At 45.5% G+C, this 22204-nt stretch overlaps 1 protein-coding gene across 4 annotated transcripts in view; it reads left to right on the top strand.

Moving 5' to 3' along the window:
* The window catches only part of LOC147045882 (receptor-type tyrosine-protein phosphatase F-like), a 180470-nt gene that overhangs the window by 94030 nt on the left and 64236 nt on the right, over positions 1-22204 (top strand). For 3 of the 4 annotated variants that reach the window (XM_085929539.1, XM_085929542.1, XM_085929543.1), the window contains one exon: positions 21073-21248. In XM_085929539.1, coding sequence (XP_085785665.1) covers positions 21167-21248 — 82 coding nt within the window. In that variant the 5' untranslated portion in view covers positions 21073-21166. Of the gene's footprint in view, positions 1-7572; positions 7866-21072; positions 21249-22204 lie in introns of those variants that run through there. The other variant, XM_085929541.1, reaches the window with a different exon arrangement.

Here is a 22204-nt window from a genome sequence, read left to right as displayed (position 1 = left end):
TTTCATCTCATAAATCAACAGTGTCAAAACAAATGCGACAAAGTAGCAAGTTTTTATTTAACGCTTTCCTCATAGCTCATTCAACCTTGGATGCCAGTTGCCCAGTGGGTTGTAAATCTTTGAAATGTAGGTCTAAAATATGGGAGAACAAACGGGAGACGAAAATTAGCGGTTAGGGTTTTGATTCGTGGGGCTGCTGTTTTGCTTAGCAACAGCGTTTCAATCGTATTTGATCCCGAGCCTGTGTAAGATACAAAACCTCATCTACGATATACAGTGGAAAGATGAAATGTTGCGTTTTCTTGGTTCCCACTCTGCAGTTCACATGAATAGTGTCACCTACCCCCCCCCCCCCCCCCCCCCCTTCTCGGCTTTTATCCACATCTCAAAGAGCTCTCTCCTTCAAGATACATTGTAAGGTTCACCTGTGATGAGCCACAGCGGGCTTTCAATGTTCCTCTCGGCTCTCGTAAGCCGAGATCTGCACCACCTTGTTCATTTACCCCCCTGGTGGATCTTCCTTTTCTAAAGATCCAAAGCTTTCCATGTGGATTTAATGCATCAGAAACTCCAGAGGTAAGAATTGAACGCTACGGCTCCAACATTAAGTCAAGTAACAAAGGCAGAAGTGTCTTTTCTCCTACCATTAGCGAGCTCGTGAAGCCACTCGTCCTTCGTCTATGAACGTATGAGGCAGCGGTGCTATAATAAGAATCTTTGTGTTCAATTTTTCATTCCCGTAATTATTTTGGGCTTCACTTGAAGTCCATTTGTCACACCAACCCCCCCCCCCCCCCCCCCCACCCCCCCCACCTCTGCCCCCCTCTCACTGCGCCTGGTTAATGGAGAGAAGAGTAGTCGATAGTTCTTGCGAGGCTCCTGCCAGTATATTTAGAAAACATTGTGAATATCTGTCATTATTACCTCGGACAATTCGAAACGGCCGTACTCCCGAGTAACTTTTGCTGCCTAGGCCTCGTCCCTTTCTTTGTTTTTCCTCCGTCGCCACCATTTTCTTTGGCCAACACCGGGCTATTATCTTGCAGTTTGTCAAAGCGTCGTCAAAGAAAAGCACCCCATGTTGAAGCGAAATGGCATGAGTGATGGATTACCCCCTTCACTAGGCAGGCTTTTCATCTCTCACGTGAACGTCCACCACCGTGTGAGGATTACTTGGGCATTAGAAATGTGTTTTTACTTGTTTATTGCTTCTTTCAGAGTTCAATAGTTCATGTTGAAGAAAGATGGAAAAAAGGCCTAATATTGCTCGCTTTGACATGCCCAAACAGGATTGAGCTTGCCTTATTTTTTTCAGTCATATAATAGTTTAAGGTCATGGTAGGATTCACCCTGGCAGTCTTTCCTAACTTTTATTGGGTTGAAGCACATATTTACATTTTGAAAACAAATCACACGCCAAACAAAAAGATTTTGTCTCAGTTTACTCACAAATGCCCTCAGTCGTTGTGACCTCTGGCTTTGTTTGCTTGAACACAAAGCACGTAAGACAGAAAGACACATGAGCTGAACTTCTTTTTTTACTATCCTATAACCATTAAGAATGTTGAGATGTGACTTAAAGCATTGCCTCGGTGAGTCATAAAAGTTTTATTATAGAGTGTAAGGTTTACATTAATTCCTATGGGAAAATTTGTTTTGAAGTGAATGCAGATGTTTAGGGAATAGTTTTAAGGCCGAGACGTGTTGTAATACAAGACTTGCTAACGTGTCTCCGGTACTGCCTGTAACTTTTCCTACGTGCTAATGAAACAAGATTGGAAAAAGGTAAGGCGTCATCAAAAGGCAGCCTATGTTGGAAAAGTCCCCTATGAGAGTTTTTTGGGGGATGTGCTGGCTTCTTTACTCCGGTTGAAGCGGAATTCATTAGTGACAGGGAGAAGGCGTGATGTTAAAGCAGCAGTTGACACTTTCCACTGTAGCCAGTCGAGCAACTTGTCGTTTTGAGTGCCGGCGTCTTATCGTCAGCGCGAGGCAGAAATATATCGAGGGGGAAGCATCCGGAAGGCACGCTTGTCAGAGAGCGTGAAAGCGTCGACTTTTGACTGTGCCCGCACCGCTCCCCGGGGCTCGAACCCACCGCTAAAAGCCTTTCTCCTTTCTCGGCTCCGTTTGCTTTTGATCAGAATGCGTTGCTGCTGCTTTTGTTTTCACGGTGCCGTCAAAAGCTTAATTTGTCAACTGCATTTGAGGAAACATAGAAGATGCAATCAAACTGTTCAGACTGCTCTGTTTCCCAACATTTATTCAGCCAAGCAAGCCATTTTAGATGAGAACAAACTCACAGCACATCGTCATACAAACATGGCGCCGAAAGTATGACTTGACGAAGCCGAGAGAACCGCATCATCGGCAAAAAGCAGAGATGTAATTCTGAAGCCACCAAACGGAAGTATTTTGTGGTCTAACCGTGTATATTCAGGCGTGGTTTTTTTGGGGGGGTGTAAATAGAGGTAGGTTTCAACACTGAATACGTTGGCACAAGGACAGCAATTGTAAATATCTTGCTCTCTCGCCAAACATCTCACTCAATGAAGAAACGTAGTGCAACTTGGCTTCTGGCTCGTGGACATCATCGCTAGCAATATTTGCTTTTGGCAGTACATCTAACTTGTTTGAAACGGTTTGAAAGTTGCACAAGGCAAGCGCAAACTTCCAGCGGAATTTAAACTGCCTCTCTTGGGCTTTGCAGATGGAGCCAAAGCAATAACAAATGCCATTGGTGTTTTTTTATAGCCTAATAATTCAACACGTTTAAACAGTTACTGTTGCACTTATCCGCACCTTTCATTTCCTATACACGAGACAAACTTGATGTTTCACCTTTCGAATAAGATTTGACGTGTTATATACAAAATAATTTTCCGTTGATTTGAGAATTTAACAACGTTTTGTGGTCACAAATACCAAGCAATATAGTAATTATAATAATAAGTGGTAACTGTTGTCACTCAGCAAACCGGTGCGAAAGCAAGAAGGTGATTGAGCCCCTGCTTGGATTTGGGAGGGAGTAGGCGAAGGTCACCCGCTGAGATGCGTTTGGATAAATGGGAACCAACATCCATATCATCGATCGTTAACTTAGCCTTTGAAGTTGTATAGCGTGGCCCCGGAGCCTTTGTCTCGCATGCTGGCTGTATGCCTCGGCGCCCGTCGGGAGTATCCTTAAAGCGGTAGCGGCTATTATCTCAGCAATACAGCTGTGCAAACAAGAGGTGCGTGCTGCAAAATGTTGTCACGCCACTCTTGTCACCATCTGTAAGACGTTGTTCGCCTCCAAAAGTGCGGATCGCCTCGAACAGCCTGCGTCGGATGCGGGCCATCCGGTCTCCGCGGGGAGCAGAGTGGTGACAAAGGGCGAAGGAGGGAGCCCGGTGGCTCGGTGCCTCGGCGGTGCTTCATTTCCTCCTTTTAATTGGGCTATCTAAATGCATCCCCAGTTTGTCAATACCCACTGGGGTGCCTGATAAAAATGATTTGTCTCGTGCACTCGACGGCATACTCTCCGCCGGTCCCCCCGGAGAGCGCTCGCCCCGTCGGCTGTCGGTGGCAGAGTGTAATTTAGAGTGCTTGTTGCTTTTGATTTTCCATGAGTAGGTGGTAAAGATGCGCACGGCTCCGTCCCGTCCGTCACCCTTGTTCTCGCTTTCTTGTCTTGTCCCTTCCCCTGCACTCTTTAACCTGGAGCCAGCCAGTCAATAAAGGCAAACGAGGCACACCCACCTCCGCGAAAGGGAACAATGACGCATAAATATTCATATTTGTACAGCCTCGGCCACCCGGAGTGAAGCCCGGCCCGGGCAGTTTTTATCGTTCTACTTCTCTTTTCTCACAAGTGCCCTCCTTATGCAAACTAGCATCTACGGTGCTGTAGCAAGTCTACCCTTGATCTTCTGGCTCGTGCATACAAAAAAAAAAAAAAAATCAGTTTCATCAATAGCAATTTATTTCATGGAAGAGCTTGAAATAAGCTTTTTGGCAGGCACAATTGGCCTTTTGGCCCAAGCGCCAGTTGGAACTCCTGTGGTGAGTGATTTATCTTAATATGTACATCGGTCCGGGTAGTTAATCTCATTGTCAATCGTGGCCTGACTCTGACCCCTTATCTGTAGGAGCTTCATGCTTTTTTTTTGTGTGGCAGCTTTGAAGGAAATTAGCTAACAAGTTGACAAGAGCGGTAGCCAAGTGTCGGTAAATAGCAAAGGAGAGGAAGGGGGGTAACAGGTGTTGCCCAGCTGTGTCTTTGGCCGTGATGACATAGCATTCATGTTCGGAGGCCATCAGCAGCAGCAGCAGCAGCGCACTAACTTTCACAACTTGCTGTTTATGACACAGGTCAGCATTTTTCTCCCTGGCACGCAGCCACAATTGCAGAGGAAGAAACAAACCCCCAAAAAAAGCTCTTTGGAATCGTGTTCACGTCGAGAGTTTTAATGTTCGGCAGAGGTGATGAATGAAGCGTAGGTTGTGTTGTTATTTTTAAGCGGAATAAATGAATGACGTGAAGCTTTTTCCTTCCCGTCAGTCGCTCGCCAAGGTCCAACCCGAGCCTGACTCTCTGGAAGGCTTTATTCCCTGAACCGTGAGAGAGTCTTTTGGCAGACTGGACTTGTTAGGCTTGCGCAGACAGCGATATTGATAAAGATTCACCCCTGTCCTGCCGCCTCCAGCGCTCTCTCTTCCCATCAGACGTTGACTGGGCCCCCTCCACTGCCAGGCAGAGAGCTGTCTGGCTCCATCCAGGTGTTCATCAGCCTCGGCGAGCTCTCGAGCATTGTTTCCCCACCGGCTCGAATCGCACCACTGAGGCCGCCAGGCTCCCTTCTGATTGAAAAGGTTGTCACCCCTTTTTCAGTGTTGTGGAATGAGCGGGGGATGGGTGCTTGTCACTATGTTATAAATTCATTCTTTGTGGAGGGGGTTGGCGGCGGTGTCGGTGGTGGCCTATGCAAGCCCATTCAAACGTGGGGGTGGGGGAAAGTAGTAAAAGAGTCTCACCCCAGGCAACAGTTTTAGCAATGATTGCGGGGGTCCTTCTGGGTTGTGTGTTCAAATTCCCACAGGCGCCGTCTCGTTCGGGGCAAGTGGAATAGCCTCCACACAACAGACTATTTTAGCCAAAAATCGACTTTAAAATAATGCCCAGAACTGAATAAAGCTAACGCAACAATAACACAGTGTCCATAAATCATTTGACGGGGGTTTAACCGTTAACAGAGCAGTGGCTTTGTTTTCTACGGCCTTTTGTAACATCGCAAAAATGGCTCTGCATTGCCCCAAAATCTCTTAGGAAAGTGCAGCATTAGTCATTTGTCAGACACATACAAAGATTAGAGCAACAGTACCAGTCGGAAGAGAATTGAATTCTTATGTTCTACTGTAACGACAGCAATGACATTTATTATTGCTTTGGCTCCATGTAAAGTCCCCGGGAGAGGTTTTCGGAAATGACACCATATCACTTTCAAACCGTTTTTTACATGCTATCAAAAGCTTGTGGCAAGACTCGACGCCTTTTGGATAAGCTTCTTTGTGGACTACTTGTGCCTTATTTGTCGCATCTCTCCGTACGGCACTGAATGATTAACATGGCCGCCATTTTGAAATCTTGGAGTTACTGATTGTCTCTGAACACCAGTCGATATAATCTTCCACTTTACCGTGTATGGCGGTGAGATTTGTTCGTCACTTTGATTGTCAGCGAACGTGCCGTTTTATTTCACTGGAGACACCTACGCTGTTTACATCTGCGGCAAACGTGTTCCTTTTCTATTCCTTCTCTCAAGGGGTGCGTGGGTGCTAATTGTTCTCTAGAAGTTCCCCCAGCACAGTCACGTCTTTGTTAATGCAACGACAGGGTTCCCAAAATTCTACGCCGGTTGTCTTTTTCTCCTTCCCATTTTTAGCAGATATTTGTGTTGTACGATTTGAGGACTTTTAATGAGCCTGATTATATTGTCGTGCTGGAATTATAGTTTAATCAGATGACCCATATCCGCTTTTGTTCAAAGCCAGAATGAAAAGTTGGAGATAAAACAATCACCGCTCTTGCTGCATGTGCACATCTGCAGCCTCCAGTGAAATTAAGCTGTCGCTCACTGTTAGCGACGCGGAGAAATGTAGAACACATTGCGCTTTGCCATTTTTCGCTGTGGAGTTTGAGCCTAGGAGACAGTCAACATTACCATTTAGCGGAAACCCATCATAAGCCGTTTGAATCTTTGAGTTGACTTCTTAAAAGATGTTGCTGAGTGACGATGTTACGATGAAGAAACCAAAAATAGATGTGTGCTAGCTTTTGACCATAGGTAGTGGTGAGAATCTGGTGATGATTCGAGTCTTTAATGCGTTATTAAATCCCTAATACTACATGAGATTACAAATGGCATCCTCTGCAAGCATTTGTCTTGACTGTGACTTGCAGTGTCAGCAATGTCACTGATTTAAAAAAAAAAAAAATCATTACATGGACGGGGGAACATGGCCCAAGCATTGCCGGATGAGCCAAGTTACAGTCCGCACAGTATTACCGGGATAAATGAGCAAACTTTCCTCAAGGTCCCGAGGCCGGGTGATCTATTAAAGCGCCGTCGTCTCGGATGGCGAATCTCACAGAGCAAGGGAATTTTGGGAGGGGAGAATGGTTGTGCTGACAACCTCCTCTTGGTGCCATCCCTCGTCCTTGTAGGACAGAGGAGAGAGGGGAATAAAGAGCGCCCGGAGGCTGACTTGGCTGTTCCTTTGAGCTCTGTCATAAATCCCGCTGAACATTTTTGAACATCTGTTGTGGATGATTAGCTCTGTGGCTAGCGGACTTTGACCACGGGGAGTTGGTGCGAGTGTGTCTGGAGACTGAATGTGCTTGTACGCAGACTCCAAACCCTGCTGAATTTACATTTTGCATAATTTGTCTCTCTTAATGCAAATCTGATGGTCGGGAGCTAAATTATTGCATCTGTACGTTTCTGCCAGTAGGGGGCACCGAATAATCTCTTCAAATGGGATCTTCAATGGGGCTTAGCATTTTGTTTTTCTAATCACCTTGCGGGCTGACCATGACGATGTTCCTTGGTAGCCCTTTCTGGCAGAAATGAAAGCGTTCGCTGAAGATACTCTGAAGTCTTGCGAGATTTGATAGACTGTTTTCATTGCAAGGTGTCAGATTGGCACATTCCCCCGGGAATGTGTCAAGGTCGCACTTTGTGAGGTTCTCCAGAAATGACTTAGGGCGTCGAAAGTATTTTTATAGTCCGCTTTATCATGTCAAGATTGGGTACCGGCTAGATTTCATCAACTCCCTTTACATGGAAGTGAGGTAGCGGGTACAATAGGCAGACAAGTTTCTTCAAGTTAAAAAAAAAAACAACAACATCACGTGTGGTCATACCTTATCTTGGAATTTAGTTTTACATGAAGGTGTACAACAGATTGGTCTCCCATTGGCCACAGCGCAGCAAGGTAAGGTCCAGGCTCTCCTCCCCTTGCTGCTCCGCTGAAATCCGACACCGGTGACATCACTCGGTGGGTTTGGCTTCTCCCGTACCATTTCTGAGCACCCGCTCAGTGTGCGAACCAGCTCTGCTCTCTGAAGGATCGTTCCCAAACAAGACGCGGCTATCGGGCTGGAGTTGTAACACAGCAAAGAAGACTTTAATTTTCCCCTGTTTTATGGAATAATACAAGAAGAGCACCTTGAAGAATGTTCTGAGGGATAATCCGTTTTTTGGGGGTTTTTTTGGGATACCATTGGATTGCCTTTCCGCGGATTAGAGCACACTTCCCTCTGGAATAAGTGCCTGAAAGTGAGAGGGAATAAAACAAGATTTATTTGGAGTTGACATGAATGGGTAAGTGGAACGTTAACAGTGACTTTTGGTCCGAGTGAAATCTTGGCGGAAGGAGATCTGGCGCAGGTGCATTATTGGACAACTATTACCGAGTGACTCGGTGGGACAATGGCAGAAGTTACTTCTTTTAATCTATGTGGTGAAAGTAACAAACTAAGTTGATGTGTCACACTCGAGCAGTCAGGTATTTTCTTCCTTCACTCTTTTTGTGGGCTTCCCTTTTGTCCTTGCTCACTCTTGCTTGTTAAGCCAAAACAATAGTTTAACCCTCGTCTTGTCTTTGCTCTATTGGCTGGCTCTCTGGCAAATTGCCCCGTCTGTCGCGAGCCCTCCCCGGACTTATTCAAGAGGACTTTGAATAGACCAGGGCCATAGAATGTCCCCCTAGCTACCGCTGCTAAGGTGAGGCACCCTGCCATCTCTGCCGCATTAGGGCCCACGCCAGGGCCAAACAACCTGCTTTTCCAGTTGCCTTTATCTCCCCGGGCAATCCGCAGGCTAGAATTTCAACGACACAAATTCCAGTCTGAGGGGGACACGGAGAGACTTTGAAATCCCGGATAATTGCAGGAGGGGGCAACATTCAAAAGCCACACAGTTTTGCTTTGGTGAGCTTTAGGGGCCTCCGCGGAAAGGCTTCACGCAAAGCCTTACGCCTCTTTTTGTTATATTTTAAGCAAATGTAAACACGTGAGTGTTTCGCACACTTGTGGCTTTTTCTATTTGCAGGGGCGGGGGTGCTCCAAAGCCACAAATTTTGCTTTCACGAGCTGTCCGGCCTCCAAAGTCGAACTATCACTCAAGACTTTACACTGTTCGCCTTTTCTATTTGCAAACAAGGGGATTTCTCGAAAACCACAAATGTTGCTTTTGGGACCTGCCACACTCAAAACCTTATGCCTCATATTGTTTCATTTAAAGTAACAGGCTTTATTTAATAACCACAAGTCAATATGACAAACGTGTGAGCCTTTTTTAGTTGATGATGAGGCCACAGATTTGGCTTTTGCAAAGTATAACCTTCACTTTTTAAGTTGTAAACATTGTTAGCCCTGTTGCAAGTAACTTTCTACTATTCTCAAGACACTGTGGCCACTTTGCACAAGACAATCGCTGGATTTGTCAGCTGCAGGACCAAAAAGATAATAAAATGCGTCTTGTGTTGACACATGGTTAAACTATGACCTTGAGGCAAAAACCCAACCATGGCCGTTAGAAGGTCTGTTGAGCTGCTTAAACAAAGAAGACAAAAAGCCTCGGTCACCTCCCGATCCCCTTTCACCTCCGCCAGGCCGGTCAGTGACACTTCACACCGTTTCTTTTCCCAACTAAACCTCAGTCAGTCAGTCAGTAATGTTGTGGAGAACCACCAGAGACATCCAGGACAGGATCCGGGGAAGTGGCTCCTTATCTTTATTAGATCTTGTGCAAACAAATATCACTTTTCTGACTTGGAGGCCTTCCTTTGGAATGAATCACACTCTGTCTCGCAGGCAATCTGTCGTCTTTCCTCCCCGTAGGATTCCTCAAAAGTAATTATGGATGGGAGCCCATGGATTTTTCCATTCAACTTGATTTCTCATCACATGTGACTTGGGTAGATATTTAATGGCCTATTAATGCCTGATGGATTTACCTAATTGCTCTCCTCCCAGTTGGGACACCAGAGAGGGTTGCTTTTGAATCACAGATTAAAGTCTAGGAAGGCCAAACCCAAATGTCAATACATCATTGTTTTGATACACAGGCATTTGCAAAAAATACATATTTAAGGAAAAAATTGAATAAACAAAACCAAAATTATACAACCAAAATATTTAAATCATACATTTGGTGATCAAATATGTGTGCCTTACCAAACTGAATTGGATTTGAAAAAAATTTCTACTATGTTTTGATTGGATTAACATGCAATTATAATGTCAGTTTGCAATTATAATGTTTGTTTGTTCATGTGATATTTTCTTTTTAATGGAATCCCACCACTGTGCCGTCTTCTCCGATCCCCAAGCCTAATTTGCGGTGTTAAAACGAGTTTGACACTTTGATGCAGAACAGCTATGTTTGTGATCCGCCTCAAAGAAGTCAACGTTGTTTGGTTTTTGCGCCAAGAATTAAACCGCCCGCCGGCGACAAGGTCAAAGTATCCGCTTTGTGATGACGAGGCCTAATTACCAGTCCCGCGCCGTGCAGTCGAGAGGGGGCTGAACGCGCCAGATAGTCACGCATCATACCCAACTTCAATCAGCCGCCACCAACAGCGCCGATGTCTTAGTTGTGCTGATAGTCACTTTCCGGGCACGGTTGTGACATTTTGCTCCTAGCGCGAAGCCTCATTTGTTGTGACGGCTGCTGGGATGAGATGTATAAAAGGGGGAGGGGGCAAATTCTGCTTTACCACTAAGATCACTCGAAGGAATTGCAGTAGAGTGAGTGCAAGAGCGCAGTCCAAAAGACGTCTCTGCTCTATAGGTTGACATTTTGACAGAGTTGCTGAAGAGGACAGAAATGCTTTTGGACAAGAGAATAATGAGACAAGCAGGCAGTGGTATAGATGAATATTTTTCACAGTAGGACTCCAGTATAAACATTCAAACAGATAAAGAGTGAGAGACTGTAACACGTAGAGTACACGTGACATGCTTATACGGATCATCACTTCACTGTGTACATTATTTTAAGCTAACATTACATTTCAAATGCATTTTTTGTTAACATTTTGGATGTCTGCATTGCATTCATTATTACTATTGCTTTGGTTTCCATTTGATTTGGTTTCGCTCGCACATGTTGGAACTGATTCATCGGGTAACGAGAGGGTCCACTGTACTCAATAGTAACACAAATCTACTTAATCAGTCGACAAAATAAAAGCAGTGTGCCATTTTTGGAATTCCTGCAATATCCTGACATGCTAAAACAGCTGGGGGGGGTCGCTCCCTTTAGGCTGCTGTGTTGCTAAACCAAATAAAAATGGAAAAGGGTTCTTGATTTATGCGCCGTTTGGTTCTGGCAGCATAGTCTCTTTCGGCAGATTTATGCCGCCGCTTCCCGACACCCCTCGTTTGTGCCCGGGCCCTCCCAATTTCTCCAAATGTCGGGTGTCGACTCCGCGTTCTGCTTGATTACTTTATCAGCTCCCGCTGTCGCCGCTTCAACGAGTTATGACCTCATTTTCGGCAGCCCGGCGTAGCGTGACAAAACATGACAGAGTCTGACTATCATTAAAATGTTACTGTATATAATAGCAAGCCATTTCTAGCCTCGCATTTTGAGACATTTTGCTTTTCCCTATTTCATTTCTGCTTGACTTCCAAGTCCTTGGCTTGTTTTAGGAAGATGGATGGACGTTGGTTTCATTAGTACGCCTGACTTATTTATAGACTGCGCACTGCTTTTTTGGGCCGTTCTGGGCCCTGTAAAGGATGCTGGAGGCTGATGAGACATTCCTGCGTCTGGGAGGTATTGTCCACGGAGGCAAGGGCGACAAAGAGAGTGACTACTAGTGAATACAAAAGTCTTGTCAAAGGCTAGGTTATTGTGTTTGAAAGATGTGAGACCAATACAAATCAGTTAAAGAACAAGTCCATTATCGACATGATCTTTAAACGCTGCAAGTCAAAACTTTTGACCAGTTTTAATCACTGACGTAACACGTTTGACTTTTTCAAGAATAGATATAGATGGCACTCCTTTCTATCAAATATCCCTCTGTCATCCAGTCATCATTGTTCTTGGCAAAAATATTTTCTATGAAAACCACCATGTGCTCAAGTAGTAGCACTCGCAAAGTTTTTGAAGCTCTCCCCCCATCTCCCCGTTTTAGCAGTCCAGACCTAGCACCAAATCTTTATCGGGATCTCCCCCTTCTAGCTCTAGAGATTATCGCTTCGCAACCCTGCAGCGGGGATGCTGTCTGCCTGGCAATTTGACGGCTAATCCCCTGCCTCTTCCCCTACAAATCTCTTGCCCGATAAAGGCGTTGCTCCAACATTAGTAAACACGACAGACTCTGCTTGCCCTGCTCGTCCTAACAAGCGCCTCTAGGAAATGGAGGGATCTCCAGCATTTGGGTCGTGGCTGTGTTCATACAAATGGCGCGCCAAGGAACTCATCTGAAGGGTCAAGACGACAGACATGAACATGGGACTGTGACATTTGACCTGAACGTGTTATCCTAATGATCACGGCACCACTGCTGGCTGCTGCAGGATGTGGATGACTCGCACACAAGGAATTCCTTGCCTCAGCTCTTACTTCACAAGCTGCCTATATGACCCACGGACGGAAGGTGTCCTCACAGGGCTTTAACTGGAAGTGTTAGCCTCTGGCCTCCTCCTACCTGATGTCTGTCTCCTGCATGGTTGTTCGGTCTCAGGGATCAAAAGCGACGCCTTCGGTCTAAACAACACTTGACTGGGATTACGTTGAACCAGTCGACGGAATGACTTGGGCTTGATCACCGTGATGGCTTATCGTTTGCTGACCCGACAGCAGGCACTTTGGGTGTCAGGGTGGATCTTGGCGGGAGGGTGAGTGACATGTCCTATTCCCATGCGGCGGCCGCAGTGTTCGGCCCAATAATTGTCAGGAGAATGAGATGACCTGTCAGGAAGAATTTGGAGCGATATCTGGGTCCGGCAGACAGTATGATGCGGAGCATGTCTGGCTCACAGTTCTCAGGTTCTGGGTTCAAACTCTCTGCAACATTTTTCAGACAATTATTTTGGGCCTGTGAGCGAGTGAGCTCCACTGAGAGTGAGCTACAGTCAGTAAAACTTTTACTGCCAAGCCACAACAAATCCTAGGATGGGAATATCCGGGAGTTGCTCGCCCGGCTCGACTATGTGCGTGCGGGAGAACAGTGATTCTACAAATGGTAACGGCGGTAATTGATAGTCTGGAGGTTGTGTGGACGGCAGGTAAATCCTATCTGCAGCTGCACTGCTGAGCGAGCGAGTGGGTGCGGTAGGGCGAGGGTATAAATAAGTCTTCCAAGGTCTGAGGATTTGAAAATAACCAGTTGAACAGCGGGTGTGAGGGTAAGTGGAGCAGATAGCGTATCTGTTGATAGACAGGTTGAGGGGTGGGCAATATTTCACTTAGCGTCTGTTTCCTTATCGCAGCCGATACCGCGCCCATCTAAATCTGAAACATTTTGCCGCGTCAACTCGCACATTGTGTGGTTCTGCCGCTTTTAAGTGACTTCCATTAACTCAGAGCGTCAAATCCAGTCCAACGATTTGTAAAGGGAGATGATGTTGAGAGGGAAAATAAACCGGCAAGAGAAACAGAACAGGAGGGCCAGCAAGAGAGAGATTGGTCCCAGTGAGACATCCGTAGGTAGTAATGAGGCCATCGGCGGAGTGCGGGTCATCGCGCCGAGGCTCCGGCTTGTCGTTATAATGGACCTCGCTAGTCAGCTGGCGATCGATCGGAGCGCTCGCATGTTGTTCCTCACTCTTTCCACCTGTCAGGGCTGCCACCTCGAGAGAGGCAGGATGAAGCATGATCTTTTCCCCGACGACAGATTCCATGTCCAGATACGACCTCATTACCTGCAAGGTGTTCTAAGGTGAAAGTCCGACATCTGACTTCCTGATGCGGGATCCGTAATCGGCTCTAAGCTAGTAGCTTCATTCAACAGGAAGATGAGCACAAGACCCTTGTTCATATTTCTTACTCAGTAATGCGGCCACATTGCAAGGCATCTGAAATTAAATAAAGTTCTTTGGTTGATTGGTTGTTTGCCCTGCGATCGACTGACAACCAGAAGTCCTCTGCCATCGAATCCAGTTTGTAGACTCCCTCCTGTACATATAATGTCAAACTACATCAATTAAGATTAGGTATAAGGACATCCTACTTGAAGTTAATTGCTCTGTGGCACATTAATCGTGATTTAAGGCAGACTGGACTAGATCTCATTTGAGTAGACTGGAATACGTAGAAAGTCTGAACGATTCCCATACTAGTGTCGTTTACATTTTAAATCCCCGGGCCTCTGGAGAGCCATGGAAGATATACGGTCCCATCTGGTCCAGCAGACCGGCTCAGACAGACACAAAAAGACAGAAGAGGGAGTAATTGACCCACAGGAGTAGAGAAACAACCAAAGACAGAAAGGCTTGTTAGGTGAAGAGCTAATGTTAAAAATGGCTTTTCTTTGCTGATAGCTGTCGCAGCACACAAATTCACCTCTATAAACATAAGCAAGTTTTTTCCCCTACAATTCATCGCATACGAGTGTCCGTTTCTCCAGCAACCTTGGAGTCGAGACACATTTCCACCACTTCGATGCAGTTCATTTCGCCAGTGTACATGTACTGCGGTTGGGTCTGGTAAACCTCGATCAGAATGCGTAGGCAATATGGGGGGGAAAATCTGTCAGCTATATAAATAGCATTCCTTTTATGCTACCTACATTTTCCGTCTTATTTCCCGTCGCTGTATATATGGAATAGTTTTCCGGGACAGTTCACTTCCTCAGGGTACGATCAACTTTGATTACGTTTTGTAGGGATGGCCCCTTTTGCGTTGCCTGTCATTTTCCCACCTTTTACCCCGTATGAATTACACCAATATAGACAAACTTAACCTGTCAATTCTTCTGAGGTAGAATCAAAGCTAGGACAGCGCCTTTATGTGAAACAATTCCACAATGCAGTGTCTGGGTGTCAAGTTAACGCCCGCCACTTCTCCCGCAATGTTGTGCTGTTGTTTTATGTGTGAAAGTGCACACTTTGCCGTAATATCACATCAAACTCCGCCGCAATGTTGCGTTCAGTCAACCTTGAACCACACACGCGATTCTTCCCATTGTGTTTCGACGTAGTTTCTTGTTAAACGAAACAAGTCTTTGCTTTGTAGACAATCGTCAAAGAATGTGGGCATTCAAAGCTACAATTGCATGCCCTCATTGTACAATAGTCACTGGTTGTGTGTTTTAACAAATCTAATTTTGGAGTACCATTGTGTTTGAAATAGAGCTAGGTTTTTCTTTTGTCCTCTTCATGTGTACACAAACAATATCTTGTCAAATTCTTTTGTGCCAATTTGGTGAGTCTCAAGCGTTGACCCAAAAGCGAGTTAGCGACAAACAACTACATTTAACAGAATGTTAGTCCCACTTCCATTCGATTCTCAGGACTGGTTAACTACACATGCCAGCCACTCCAATATTTCCCCTCAGCAATCCCTTTCATTGATCCCACATTTTTCCCGCAGTCCTCTTGACATTTTAAAGGTATAGAAACTGTATTGGAAAAAGAGCAAAAGTAACAGCTTGCACTCTGCAGGGCTCCGGCGTTCCTTATTTATCGCGTCGCTGCGACGCTCCGAGCCGAGCCGAGCCCCTCTTAAAAAAAGATGCGATCGTTATCTGTCTCTCCATCTCTTATTTCATTTGAAAGTATCGCCAAACAATTACAACCGGCGGGGAGGGGGGTTACTGTCACACATACCTCGAAATTGGGTCCCTGCTGGCCAAAGAGCTCTACTCCACAGGCCGTTACAGTCCCTAATCTGGCTTGACACCAAGCTGATTTACAATACCCCAACTCTAAGCACTGGCTGACTGGTGGTAATTGATTTCAAACAGTGGAGACACCTGCTGAATAGTATCAAACCCTCAAATTCCCCCCCCCCCCCTCCATCTATACGCTTGCATAATATTGGGACTTTAATGCCCTCACCCCTATGCCACTTTTTGAATAGCAATCGCAGTACCAAGCTGGTCAGCGAATATTCAGTCATTTAAGTAAACCCCCTCTTTTCAGTTCACCAATACGCGTTATGAAAAAAGATTTAAAAACTGATGTCGTTAAAACAGCAAGAGCAGAAATAAGGCCCCAATCCATTCGTTTCATTACGCAAAATATTTTTCTCGATGGACGGTGAGTCAGTTTGATCCACAAAATAGCAGCTGGGTTAAAGCAGCTACGAGCTCCTCCCCTTCGGGTTAACGTCGAACGCAGCATGTTAAGTCATTTGCCACAAAAGTCGTCCGGAGCCAAGATTCGAACCCCGAACCTCGGGCAGACGTGCTAACCACTAAGCGCTAAACATAAGTCTCCATTGATTCCAGTCACCATAAACCATCCATTCTTACCAGTAAAAATGACAGCCCAGCCCTCGTTTTTACTTGTTTTAGAACCGGCGTCATGTAATCAAAAAGCCAAAGCTGACAGAGTTTTTCCTCCATTTTCACTTGTCTAGTCTAAAGGGCCCCTTGGGATACACGGGGCTAACAGTGCGGCTAGCTAATGACGGCCTTTTGCGGGGGTGATAAGAGGTTTGTGTTGTGCTTCACAAACAAGCAGAATTTCAACATGGCTCTCATGTTTGTTTTTCATGCCCTCGAAGGCTATTTTTTTTTTTTTTTTTTCACTCTCAAAAAAGGACCTCAGGGAGAATAACAGCGAGACGCTCGGCCCCGCGTGGCGAAATTAAAGCGTCACATAACCACGTTATTTTCTTTCCCTTTTGCTGTAAGCGCAAAGTTGATGGTGCGTGTCTTTTATACGCCGTTGCCACGAGAAGGTTTCGCATTGAAATCGGAGCCAACAAAGGCTAACATCCTGTGACCTATCGAGTTTTACAGCGCGTCTGTTTACAAGCCGATTGCGGGGGGTTAATTGTTAACGCCTTACTACCAAGAAGACAGCTGAAAGACTGCAGCGGATGTCTTTGAGCTGAGTCAGGACGTACTGTCCTTCTGTTAATGTGCACAGTAACTACTACTAACTGGTTAACCGATCTGGATGTTGAGTGACTTGGTGTGAGTTGTGGCCCGCTACAGTTCTTTGTTCTAATGAATAATTTGTGAGCGACAATGGCCTCACAATAACTGTATGACAAGCGTATTGAATCGTCGGTGTCGAGTGGGCTCGAGCACGGATCACACGCTCTCGCATGACCTAGTGTGAAACATTAAGTAAACTTGACCTACAATTCCATCCGAGCCCAGCTGTAATAAATCACAGGTGTAAAGTGCGTGTCCGCGCCGGTGACGCAACCCGGCCTCATTTGCTACGTGAGAAATGACACATGGCGCACCTTTCGTGACGCACAAGGGGGCTGGGTTTCAATACGCTTGATTAAACGAGGACGCTCGCAGGTTGCTTCACTCGTATGATGCACTGTCGACGTGGCGTTTATTATGGCTGAGTGAACATTTAACTAAACTCAAGCGCATCCATAAATTCCCTCTGATTGGGGGGGGGGGGGGTTAGGGTTAGAGATTTACACCTCCAGGGGCAGTGGATACGCAAATCAATCTAGCAATGAGAGGTGATGGGCATTATGCTGATACGTATTACACGTTGAAGATGATGCACACTCTCAATTGGATTTATTGGAGGGTGATTATCGGTGTTGTCGCGAGGGAAAATGGCTTGCGCTGTGCAAAGGACCGCTAATAAATCAAGAGGCAGGCTTCAATGTAAAACACATTCATCAACCCAAAAAAAAGCTAAAGGTGTGAATACTTGGACACGTTTGGTGTGAAGAAAGTAAAGTATTGACAACCTGAGGTATAATGAGCTATTGTCCAAACAGGAATACTAACAGCTTTAGGATTAGAATGTCATTCAGAAAATGACACTGTGTATTTTCCAATAAATGGAATAGAAGCCTCGACTGCCACTGCATGAACAAGCATAGATAATTTAATTGCTCTTGAGCGAGTGTCTGTTGTCAGTACAATGGTCAAAGTAAACGGAACCTCACGCTCCTTTTGTGATAGGAAACCCTTAAATTTGGACGGCATGCAATTTGGGCTCCTAATATTAAATCCCCCTCGCATTAAAGCACTAGTCCTGGGATTCACCTAAAATGGCCGCTTCAAACAAAAATGGTCAACTTTCTGGTCAATTCTGAAGTCATTTTTATTTCTGAGTTTGGGGTGAGAAGACCCTTAAAAGCCCTTCGAAGCCAACCTGACAACGGTTACATATTTAATATTCAAGTATATTTTCGACAGCAGATGTGCACGTGTACATCAATGGCAAATACGGCCCGGTGAGCAAAAAAACGGCCTAAGGCGGCCCCACTTGACGCTTTGCTTGAGGACAGATGGCACTGTAAAATGACTAAGCAGGCAGGCGCAGAAGGCAAAGACTCCCACAGTCTCACCCGCCAACCCTCCCTCAATCACACACAACACACACACACGCACACACTTGAGTTCCGACAACCCCTCGCCACCCCCTGGCCCGCAAGCCTCGTCTCCACCAGTACAAGACAAACTCTGCGAAAGCATGCGAGCACAGGCATCGGCGAACGCAGAGGACGGCCGATCGATAATTATTCAGCCTGAGTTCAAACAACATTCACGACCCTGCTCCTGTATAAAGGCCCACTGCCGGATGGAAGCGGGAAGTTTTCTTTTCTATTTATTTTTTTTTTAGTAGAGGTCAATCTCTGAATATTCTCCCTTAATTTTAATCACAATCACAATTCCAGTGGCCAAAGCAGTTTTGAAGAGCTCATTTGCCAGCCTGTCGCCTCATATTATTCACAGCGGGATTGGTGGATGAAAATCACCAGCAGTGATTAAGACCCATATTTTAAGTTTTCAACACTAAGGATTGTTTTTTTTGCACGGTGGCAAAGAAAATGTAATTTATATGTCGTCTTCTTTTCGTGTCATGTTTTGCTTTTGTATTGCAAAATCCAACTGAATATTTTTGGGACATTTTCTGAATTACGACTGGTTGGGCTGTTGATGTAAAAAGGCGGAAGTACGATAATTGTCTCCTTAATCTTTTTCTCGTAAGTTGTTACCTCTTCAGTGTCATCATTTGGCTTTTTCCCCTTTTTCCGAAGAAGCTCCCTAAAGACATTTTAGCCGTTTTCTTTTCAGCCTGATTTTCAATACACAACTTATTTCGGATTGTTTTATTGGTTTTTCATTTCTTTTGTTCAGTTTCTCTGTGTGGCCTAATACCAATCATGTGTAGACCAGTACCAGTTTCCCTCCTAAAGATTTTGTTCTCCACGTTGACCATTGGCCGTCCATTTGTTGCCTGTCTAATTACTTGCCTAAACCTCTTAGTCTTGCGTCTGCCGAGCTCTTTACTTATATAGCACATATGTCATGCTAGTTGCATTATCCGTGGGGGGACTCCCTAGACTCCTAAAAGCTTCTTCCTAAATGACTATGTTTGAGTCTCTGATACGTGTCAATATAAATTCCTTCCGGCGTCGTGTTACAACCACACTTTACTGTGAAGCCAGCGCGGGGCGTAAATAAGTTGCTTGATAAATAAAGAATGAAACATCGCTCGAGGAATTTGTCTCATTGAAGATGAAGAGCATCTGCCCGTTGCCGGCATCTGCTGCGGAAGATATCTGGCGACAACAGCCAAGGGTTCGGAAGCCGCGGCGGTGAGCCAACTCTATCAGCCGCGCCGCGCCGCCGCACGCGAAATGCGCATGAAAACAGGCGTCAAAACGAATTTGTCAGCCAACAAACTTGACACAAGCTACATTGCTCTTTTTTTGGGGTGGGAGAGGGTGCCCACTTGGGGCATTAGCTGGAAATAAAATTTTAGCTTCCAATATGTTCAATTTGGATTGCAGAAGATGGTGAGCCGCTACTGTTGGCACACTGAGTCGCGTATTAGCATCTGGTGCTAGCTGTTGAATGCACAAATGGAATTATTTCCCTCCAAATGTTCTACCGAGTGTCCTTTTAGCCTTCAAACAATTTCATCTTCTAGGAACCAAACAGGCACTTTTGCGGAATATCCAACTTGAGCAGAATTTATTTAGAATTGACATTGTAAAGAACATGTGCTATATATACAAATGTCTACCCAAGGTTTCAAACTCAGGTGAGGCTTCAGGTTTCAGGTGACTCACAACAATCCTTTAAGTCATTCCACTCAGTCGTGCTTTCACAGGAGAAAAAAAACAAATCTTGACACTTGGGCTTTTGTCTCCCCCAGTCTGGATTGCCCCGCAGGGCGGTCGGAGAAGGTGTCCGGCAAATATTGTGAAACCGCTTCGTGAGTAACACGCAGCTCAACATCTCCCGACGCTCAAGAATGGAACGTTATTCCCACCGCAAACACCCGACGCTTTGTCTCCCTCACACGCCAACATGAATGAACAAAAGCTGACTGGCCACCCAGCGTGTGTAAAAATATGCTAAAGATTTATTCTCAAAAAGCCCTTCAAGACTTTTCATAAAACTTTTCTCATACATTTCTTTTTTTTGTTTTTGTTTTTAACCCCAAAAGTCCTCTGGAGATACTGCTTTAATTCCACGAACGAGATTTCTATCCGTACCATATTGCGGGTCTGCTTTACGGCGTTACAATTGCTCATCAAAGATGCCCCGCGGGCGAGAGGATAAGAAATTTTGTTAGTGCAATTTATGAGCACGCACAGTTACTTTGTAATAGCATTAGGCAGAAACTGCAGGCTATAAGGGGAAAAACTTTAGGTCATATATCTTGATCCTATTATTTCCAACACTAAATCTAATTCCTAAAAAGACCAAAAAGAAGCCCCGTGTGCTTTGGAAGGGATTTTTTTTTTTGCTTGTAGCACATTTCTTCCAACTGTTTTAACAGCAATGCTCTCGCCTTTACGGCCTGCTTAATTGCGCTTCATTTGTGGCGCACATGCAGCTAGCGGTGTCCCCGTGGGGGGGGCGCCATCTAAGAGGTGGCGGGCGGGGTCTCGCTACGCATACATGTTGCTTTTCAGCAGCACGCCGGCACTCTTGCTAATTTGAACCCATCTGGGGTGGCAATCTCGCTAATGGAGAGCGTCAAGTGGACGCCGTTCCTCTGGGAGAGCCTCCCGATTTTAAACATCCTCACGGCGGCCATCTTGCTTTTTCTTACTTTCCTCAAATTCTTGGAACTACACCGGAGTTGCTGGTTTTACTTGCTTCACCTGCCCCGAGCACAATTTTGTCGTTTGTGTCGTTGGAGCAGAATATCCATTTTTGAGATTCCATGTTCTGTTGTCTTACTGGATCTTTGGTAGATGTGTTGGTAGCATTCTATTAATCCCAGGGCAAATTGCAGCCTTTGCTTCTGTTTTACTTCCTGAAACCCTCAAATAACATTACTTATGTAAAATACCAATAATAATAATAAGTTCCAGCGAGTTAGGGTCTAAAATGGGATAAGAAAGGTGTGTATATACGTATATTTCTGATCATTAATTTTGTTCACGTTTTCCTTTACAGGTTTTAGCCTTTGATCGTGTCAGAGCAGGACACGTCTAAGCAGGGGGACGACGACCGAGGGTGGGAGCAGCAGCAGCAGTGTCGACCTTGAGACATGGCGCCCCCCACACGCAGAGGGGCGTGTCTCGTCCTGCCCCTGCTCTTCAGCTGCGCCGTGATCTCCTCCGTGGCAGAATGTAAGTCACTTTTGCCGGAAACAGTCGACGCATACACTCCGAAGTTCCCTGTTTTTTCGTTGGACAATCCACTTGGGTCAATGTTGAGCCTCCGCTGTGTTATAATAAAGAGCCATGTGTGTCTATCCGTCCGCTGTCACTATGAATGACAGCTTGGGCCGAAGCAAGATGAAGAGTGGTATGTGGCACTGTTGCTGCACCTTTGGGGGCCTGAGAAACTGTGCCGCGGCCAAGACAAGGTTAGGGACAGATTTAATTCAACACATGACCTCACCTATAGCGGCTGTCAAAGGGACACTGTAATTCAATTACAGGCGCACCCACAATGGAGCCATGCCAAGTGGCGCTTCCTTTCACGTCTTGCTCTCTGACGAGATATGACCCCTTGACCTCTTTGCTTCCTTGAACTCTGTGTGCAATGTCGTCTTGAGGTGGTGTATCTCCTTGATTTAGATTTTTTTTTTTTTTTTCTGTGAATCTCATCTACCTTGTATGCCTGTATTTTTTTTATTTTGGCATTTATTAGCTTCTTTTAATGATTACTTATTTCCTTTTATATGTATTGTTCATATGGATGTGTTGCACTCTCAAGGGTTTGCAGTCTTGCGTAATCATAGGTTCAGCCTACGATGCGCGACGACCCATCACCGGCTTCCTTCGGAGCAATATTTCCCTTGTCTCTCATTTTACAGATAAAGCCACACGGTTGCGCTTGGAAATGAGTAAGCGATACAGACACCGGCATGAATTCCCATCGAGAACGGGAAGATAAACCCCAAAAGAACCCAATGAAGCCCGCCTTTGGTCTGAGGTTAAGCTGCGCTTGTATTTTAGTGTGCATGCATGCGGAAGAAAAAAAAGCGGGCAGAGCAGACCTGTTATTACCGCTGGCGTAGAGCAGACGTGGAATTAAAATAAGACCGTTGGGGGGCCAAAATAACACCTACCACTAATAG

This window comes from Syngnathus leptorhynchus, chromosome 14, assembly GCF_054491065.1.
Source record: "Syngnathus leptorhynchus isolate UIUO chromosome 14, UIUO_Slep, whole genome shotgun sequence".
Classification (NCBI taxonomy): domain Eukaryota; kingdom Metazoa; phylum Chordata; class Actinopteri; order Syngnathiformes; family Syngnathidae; genus Syngnathus; species Syngnathus leptorhynchus.
Note: the sequence above shows the minus strand (reverse complement) of the source record. Positions and strands in the feature narration are given on the sequence as shown.